Genomic DNA, 8,474 nt, shown 5'->3' with positions numbered 1-8,474 from the left:
TGGTTTGTAGTGCAAACAGTTTTACCGTTTACTGCACGTTGTTATTCTCCTCGTTATTTACCTATAGCGGCTAATGAACCGGAAGTCTCACCCATAGGCTTACTTAAGAAAAAGAGAAAAAGGTGGATAAAGATTGCCAAAGTAAAACAAATCACAATACTTACAGGTATTAAGCAGTGACATTTTTTATTTACCTAACAGATTTTTTTAATCTCTGTATTTTAGCATTTGTTGATGCTGAAAATCAGTTATACTGGGATCCTGCTCTAAAAAAAATATTAAAAATGCAAAGCACACCTGATGCGAATTCATTCATTCATTTTCTATAAGCAGAGTTAACAGACCCTGTTGTATTTTCTTGTAATTTATTAAAAAAAGGTACACCGCCATCTTGTGCCGACTAAACGGACTTGAACGCACCTGACGTCGTAATTACGACTTGTCAACTCGTAAGAACAAACGTCCCAGAAGGACTTGAGCGCAGCATTATATTATAATCACATTGCACTTGAATAAAGTTAAAGGTGTAATCTGCCGATTGTCCTGCAGGTGACCGTCTTCTTGCGATGCACTGAGGGCACTCGTAGATCTAGATGATTTTCAAGTGCTACTTAAGTTACGATGCTTTTGGGAAACAGACCGTAATATTAAGATCAGTCATACGCAACGCAGCCCTGGCCATTAGCCTGCCGTTACATGAAACGCAATGATACACAGTCATTACTGATAAGACCGTTGTGTAAATGCGAGAGACGATTGCAGCTGGTGCACGTGACATCACTGCTGGTGGGAAGGGCCCCATTTTGTTCTTTGCGTGGGGGCCTCTAAGATGTGCGGTACGCCACGGTGGTCCACTTGCTAGATTAATTAGAAGGTAAATGTTAGCTTGTAACAGTATGTTCAGATTAGAGAAAAGAAACATAACAACCAGTGAAATCATCTGTAGCGCACACATTAATTAATGCTACACAATAGAAATAATAGTAGAAGATGGTGACATATAGCATGCCCATCCCCTCTAAATAAGGACTTCAATGATTGTCTGTTTCATAAAGCATGTGAACTGCGCTAACAAACATGTAAAAAAAAACACAATTTTGTTTCTAGCATAATAAATGTCACCATATTCTAATTTGTTGAGATAGTGAATTGGTGGGTTTTTGTTAAATGTGAGCCAAAATCATCACAATTAAAAGAACCAAAGACTTAAACTACTTCAGTCTGTGCGCACTTAATTTATTTAATACACGAGTTTCACAATTTGAGTTGAATTACTGAAATAAATGAACTTTTCCACGACATTCTAATTTATTGAGATGCACCTGTATATATATATATATATATATGATCTTAACTACAGGTCCTATATAGTATATATATATATATATATATATATATATCCTATTACTGCATAAAGGGAGCTGAAGGAAAGTTACCTGAAAAACAATAATTTGCACGGAGATCATGAGATTTACACTGCCTTTGATCTCAATCCCAAACATACTGTACCTCAATTCATTACTTCAAATGCAATGTAATGTTAGGACAGTCTGGTTTCTGCCATATTGACTCATATTAACATGCCCAAACTTTTCCACATTCCACCTTTATTAAATCTGTTCAAACAAACAGTGTTTGTGCATTAATTTCAGAAGCATGTGAATGTTTGCTTGTGTTAGCCAAAAAAGAAGCAAAACATGCAATAAATACACACTCCTCCATCATTATGCCACATCAGCTCATATGAAAACATTTAATTTCTATTACAAATGTGCGCCAGAAGAACGATGATAGTTTCGCCGCAGGGGAAAAATAAGGTATGACCAAATCTACAATATTTCAAAGTGCTTTCAGTGACTGTCTGTAGAAATCTATTCAAAGCATACACTTTTATGCTAATTCATTCTGAATAAAAACTAAAATAGACAAAATGTCAATGGAAGCTGCATACAGATTGAGAATGAGTCTTATACAGACAGTCTTACACTAGCAAGTCATACTCTCTGGTGATGTGACAAACGTGTGCGTCTGGAACTTCGTCATACTTTGGTATTTAAAAGATATTTCCGCTTTGGTATTTGGCTGTCAACCCAAGACCAAAACAAACACAAAACAACTCAAGAAGAAAGAGTGGCTGCATGTAGAGGACACTGAGGTGCTTCATGCTTAATCTTTCAGCTTACTCTCCAAGAAATCCTGGATTTTGTTGATCTTCTCTTCTTGTTGATCCAGGAGATCCAGTATGACTCCCATGGGCGTCTTCTTCAGGCCAACGCCCTCGATCTTGTTCTCCAACTTGTTCTTCATGCTGCGAAGTCTCAGAGAAGCGTGGATGAGGATCACTGCAGGGCGAAACACAAGACTTCAGCAACAAAAACGCTCTTGATGAACCCAAACAGGACACATACGACACACATATGAGACTGTAAACTCAAAAAGCTGACAGAGAAGGCCATCTACTCAGTATTTAAAGCTCACTTTCTCTATTAGCTTTTCCACTGAACATGCATCTTTCCCATTAAACCCAGGGTACAGCTTTGGCCCAATGTATGCAGTGCAATCTTTCCTTATTCCTTATTACAGTATAATACTTTATTCAAATGTCCTTTTACACAAATTTATATACATAAATACTAGGGCTGAGTTGTGACACAAATTTCACGATTCGATTCTCATTCACAAGCTTGCGATTCGATTAGATATCGATTATTTTGGATATATATCAGGTACAGTACATGACTGATTGAGCGATTACATGAGACAGGATACGGATTGTAGAGTTGTACTCTTTCTTTTAACTTACCTTCGGATGTTTAGTCATGTTTATTTTTGTGCTGAAACTGGTATTAATGTGGAGTAGACGATCGGTTCACGTGCGCCTTGCGCTGCCGCTTTTATTGAACCGAGGCGCGCCGCGCTACAGCGATCACTCCAGTCCACATTAAACAGTGCCAAAATAGCATTCATGAACATAATTTGAAATCTGAGACTTTGTTTCATATTCCATCCATTAACTGAAAACAGGCTAGACTAATCGATCTTGGGATTTAAGAATCGATATCGTTTCGTAAAAATGAAAATCGATTAAAATAAAGACATTTATATTTTTTACCCAGCCCTAATAAATACACATGTAGTGATAAAATGGAAACTGCTTAATTTGACACGTTAAATAAATAAATACAATTTTAATATTTAAATCACAGACACAAAACAATTCAAATTTTCAAATATTTATTTATTTAGTCTTTAGAGTGCACAGAATATAAAGTTATTTTAAAATTCCATTACAATTGTAGCACTAGGGCAGACTGCTGTGAAAGGCTCATGTACTGATTTTAGACAGAGAAGTTGCCATGAATCTGCAAGCGCTAAAACAGAATATAGTGTAATTAGATTATGATGTTTTATGTTGCCATAACTTCAAGCAAAACACACTGCTAGCTCTCTGCTTGTTTTCCACAGTACCCTGAAATACTCATGCAGTCTGACTCTATTCTGAGTGAATAATAAGCGTGCTTTAATCATCAGAGAACTGAGGAAAGATCTGTGGTTATGAATGTCTCTGTGACTCGCACTGATATACTGTAGCAGCTCAGATCCTCCAACATTAACGGGTTACTTTACACAAAAAAAGACAATTCTCTCCTCGTTTACTCACCTTCATGTCATTCCAAAAAGGATGTTTTGAAAAAAAAAGTCTCTGTGTATTTTGTATGTCCATACAATCAACTGTCCAATGTTGAAAATATCTTCTTTACTGGTATAGAATGACATGAGAGTGAGTAAATATAAAAAAGATATTTAAAAAAAAATTACACCTTTTATCAATATTTTGAATTAGCTTTTATTTTTATATATTTTTTGTTTTCATTTTTAGTTTAATTGCAGTAATTCTGTTATGTGCTTATGTCATTTTTATTATTTTTTGTTCTTTTTAGGGTTATTTATGTTTAATTATTTCAGTTTAAGTTTTATAGTAATTTTAGTACTTATTTCATGTAGTTGTTCATCTAATATACATTTTTATTTTATTGTATTTAATTATTTTTAATTAACAAAAATATTTCAATAGTTTAATCATTTGGGGGGGAGGGGGGGTGAAAAACTGAAACCATTGAGGAAGTTATATTCTCTTTTTTCCATAGGATAATTGAGAGTTAAAGGATTTTTACACTGAAAGTAATAAAAGGCACATGTCAAACATGATGCACATTAAAATGAGATGTCATCAGTTATTACTGATGTACAAAAGAGCTGAATTATCATACATAAATACTTCCTCTAAGTAACCTCCAACACTTTAGTTTGCACAATAAAGTAATCCTGCACACTTAACAATAAAGGTGCCTTATTGGTATTAATGGTTCACTGAAAAAACTTGAACAATCATTGAAGCTTTCCACGGCATAAAAGGTTCTTTATAGTGAACAGATATCGTTTTTACACTAAGAAAAGTGGTTCGTTTAAAGAGCTGTTCACTGAAAGTTTTTTTTTTGTGTGTGGAGCTTCTATGGAATCTCTGTGAAAATCTCCTTTTGAAGCCTTTATTCCTAAGAGTGTGGGTGACAAATATGCTTCTGACAATTGCATTTGTGCCCAAATATTGGGTTTGTTTTGGGGTGATGCTGCATCCACACCAGTAAGTGTCAGTATAAAGTCTAGGAAAACATGTTAAAAATGACACGGTGCACCTGTAATAAGGCAGGTGCGAGTCCAGAAGATCCGACACTGGTACTCACAGAGCATGGGGAGTGTGATACCGAAGAGAAACACCATCACTCCTCCACACAAGGACAGCAGGAGGTAGCTGATTCCCAGGACACCCACGACAAACAGGGTGGGATTTCTCTTCTTGAAGTTCTTGATCACAGCTTTATTCTCTCCTGCCCACACCGAGCCCATGAAGACCACAGCCACGACCGCCCCACCAACAAACATGCCCAGCGGGTTCAGAAAACTGCAAAAACCACACCAGACATTTATGTGACATCACTGTGAGTATTATTATAACATCGCGGTGAGAAAACAAAGCAGTGCTGCATCAAACGGGCGATAAAACTGGGCTCCTAATGTCAGTGTGAACAACGGAAAGTATTCAGTTAAGGGTCTTTCACACCAAGGAAGATAACGATACTGTAGTTATCGGTATTGCAATCTTAAGTTATCGGTATAGATATCTTACAGTTATCGGTATAGTCATATTAAGTTATTGGTATAGTCTAACTTCCCAGCATATGCTTATAATAAATAGAAAGTTATTCTCTGTTGGTGTGGACGCAATATAGTTGTCATTGTAATTGTCGTTCTTGGTGTGAACAGGTCTTTTCAACCATTATTTTAACATATAGTAATAAATATGGCTTTTAAATAAAGAATTCTAAAACGATGCACAGAAATAAAATAATTTTTTTTTTTTAAATTCACGCTTTTATTCTTTTTTTTTTTAGATCAGACCCCAAATAAAACGATAAGATAGATGCAGGCCAAATGACTAATAATATATACAATATATAAATATAATAACATTTGATTTTTCCAATATAGTAAATCCTATGAATGAATGAATAAAATGAATGAATGTCTAAAGCCAAATTTACACTATAAAGGTGCAACAGAAATGCTTATGAAATATATATATAAATTTGTATATATATGTTTGATTTTTTAATTGTAATGTTTGTTTTTACAGGGTTTTTTTCGTGTTTATTATATATACAATATTATATTTAACAATAAGTTGCAACTGAATTGACTCTGTAGGCCTATTAACCTGTTGTATGTGATATATATATATACACATGGGCGACATTGGGACATGGGGGGGCAATTGTAAAAGTATTAGCAAAACAACACAGCTACTGCTTTTCAGGGAACTTACGTAATTACTCATTATACATTGTGATATAGCCTGGTTCATTGGTCCGTTAGATCGGATTGCTTTCTCACTACAACCGAACCGCTCCAGAGTTTGTTTTCAATCGAGCCGAGACCACCTCGTTCAGGCGATCTCGGACCGATTGTTTTGGCGCGGATCCGTTCGCGATTGCCGTGTTCACATATGCCCAAACGAACCGAGCTAAGGGGGGAACCGCGCCAGGTTCCGAAACAACGGGCCAGGTGTGAAAGCACCCATTGTGCAGTTTAGAGAGCTTAATTGATTATAACAGAACTTTGTGAGATCGCGATGAATGAAGATGAGCGCGCTTTGCACACTTTCTAGGGTATAATCCATTCAGAATTTGTATGAAACAGAAACTTTTGTTTTTCGGACACATACACCCTGCAAAGTTTCGGGAATGACATCCGCATATTTATGCGGGATTCACTCTCGAAATAGCAATGATTGGCACTGAACATAAAATATATGTGAAAGCAGCCTCAGTGATTTAATTCTGGAACCGGTCCTGGCTAAACCTCCACAGACAGCACGCGTCCCGAGCCAGATCTAATTCACGGACCAGAAGTGCGTGTAAACTTTACTGAGACCGGGACATATCAACCAGTAATTTCATTTCATTTCCAGTAACGGACGGTAGAAAGTTCAGCGACTTATGGTATGCGACTTATGACAGAATATAGTCCCACAACTATCGTTTATTTTTTCCTCGCCGTGTCTCGCCTTTGGTAACAACAATTCAACATTTCAAGTGACACGGGAAAAAGACACGGAAAACTTCAGTGAACATCAGAAAAGCAGCGTGCACATTTCTGGTTAAAATGAAAGGCCATGACAAACGGAAGCAGCAAGAGTCAGCTCCACAGTTTACTAAAGTGGCAAGCTCTTTAAGTTATTCTTGACTGTGCTGGATTGACTGCTTCGATGCGCTGCAATAAGGTAGGGTTTTGCATTGTTTTTTGCTTTTATTTATTTTATCTTTTTTTTCTTGCCCAAACCCCTAAATATATATATATAAACTACCTGAAATCAGAATTAAATTAATGTGTGAAATCTGTCATTTAGAAACAAATAAATATTTACAAGTAAAACTGCATGTACAATAATTATACAAAAAAGGATAAAGTAGATAAAAGTAATGCACATCAAAGCATGTCACTGCTTTGTATTTATTTATTTATGTTTTGGTCATGAAGGACTTTTAAGCATGTTATTTGTCATGGTATTACAAAATCCTGTTTGTAAACCATTTTCACAAAATGAGTAGAGTTTTGAGGCAGATGCCTGATTGTTGGCACATGGACGCATCTCTACAGTCAGCTGCTCACAGAGAGAGTGACTCACTGATTCCAGACAGCTGCAAAACAAAAGACCTGGGACCTTGACAACACTCACATTCAGCCAAAGAAGGGTGGGTCCACCTTCAACACATTCCCCACATCGACGAGAACCAGGCCTACTTCTCATGTCTCGTTAATAACAAGCATACAGTATATTTCTGATTCACTGTTTGTCGTTCAGTGTAAAGTATGCAGTCACCGCATTACATGGAGGAGGATGAGTTTGCTCTATCCAGGATGGGTGCGACATTTATGCAAGCTTTACTAAAGATAATAAACACACACAGCACTCTGGAGCATTTCGCAACAGATTGAATGATGTGTACACATTATATATATAGCCTATGTATAATACACATTATAAATGATTAAGACATTTAAGACCTTTACCTACCCGACAATCAGAATCACGACGACAGCCGCCGCAAAGTAATTAGTCTGAAAATAAAGCAGATTGCTGATCACTCTGTTATTCCATTTGCTTAAATCAGACACATCGGGTTTGGAGAATCGGTCAACCCCAGGGAAGAAATCATCCCACGGTCTGAACGGCGCGAGCTCCATCCCTGCCATCATGCTTTCGATCACTGCTGCGCTGCGGTGACGCACTCACGGGTGGGCGGGGCTCTCGGCCCAAAGGCACTGCGCAGATCGATCGCAATCAGACTTGAAGCAGTGCATGCTGGTTAGTAATTTTGTCCGACTTCAGACGGCGCCGACGCCACGTCACTGTCACGTGTGGCATCAAAGCCCCGCGAGAGTGTTTCGAGAGCAGCCGGAGCAGTTTCTCTCTTTTTTTTTTATTTTTTTTTATTAACCAGAACAAAATATACAATATTTTACAAAAACATGCCAGAATGTACAAACCATTGATTCATTAATCAAAAACCCTATATTCGTGAAAAATATTACAAGTCTTCTTTGCTTTTTTATTAACAATGTTCTCCAAACTGGTGCAGTAGTCCTTAGTCTCTTGAAGAAAATGAATGAAATTTGGCTTGGATCCTGACCATTTCTTCTTATGTATGTGAAACTTCCCCAAAATAATAAAAAGCTGTACAAATAAAGTAAAATTATTATTATTACGTTCACTGGAATAATACAGACATATATCAAAATTATTTAACTTGAATATAATATTTGTTTTCCTTCTAATGAAATTTTCCATATCCACCCAGAAAATCCTTGTGTAAACACAATTACAAAACAGATGGACAATAGACTCCTTTTCCACT

At 36.8% G+C, this 8,474-nt stretch overlaps 1 protein-coding gene across 1 annotated transcript; it reads right to left on the bottom strand.

Annotated features, from left to right (window-relative positions):
- Positions 1-1,598: 1,598 nt before the first annotated feature.
- Positions 1,599-8,023, bottom strand: LOC107555805 (PRA1 family protein 3-like). The gene is made up of 3 exons (XM_016238712.1): positions 7,634-8,023; positions 4,743-4,960; positions 1,599-2,342 (listed from the first exon to the last, which is right to left on the bottom strand). Exons 1-3 carry the CDS (start codon positions 7,813-7,815, stop codon positions 2,167-2,169), a joined length of 576 nt encoding a protein of 191 aa, XP_016094198.1. The 5' UTR covers positions 7,816-8,023; the 3' UTR covers positions 1,599-2,166.
- Between the last annotated feature and the right edge of the window lie 451 nt (positions 8,024-8,474).

Source organism: Sinocyclocheilus grahami, unplaced genomic scaffold (assembly GCF_001515645.1).
Source record: "Sinocyclocheilus grahami isolate Dianchi unplaced genomic scaffold, SAMN03320097.WGS_v1.1 scaffold545.1, whole genome shotgun sequence".
In the NCBI taxonomy this organism is placed as follows: domain Eukaryota; kingdom Metazoa; phylum Chordata; class Actinopteri; order Cypriniformes; family Cyprinidae; genus Sinocyclocheilus; species Sinocyclocheilus grahami.
The sequence above is the reverse complement of the archived record's forward strand: the minus strand, read 5'-3'. Positions and strand labels throughout refer to the sequence as shown.

Bases quoted from the DNA above. Each gene is read 5' to 3' on its own strand.
- LOC107555805 (XM_016238712.1), bottom strand. From the start codon at position 7,815: ATGATGGCAGGGATGGAGCTCGCGCCGTTCAGACCGTGGGATGATTTC. The intron at 4,961-7,633 runs GTAGGTAAAGGT...TGGTTTTTGCAG, and splicing joins GTCGTGATTCTGATTGTCGG to TTTTCTGAACCCGCTGGGCA. The intron at 2,343-4,742 runs GTGAGTACCAGT...TTCGCCCTGCAG, and splicing joins TATCACACTCCCCATGCTCT to TGATCCTCATCCACGCTTCT.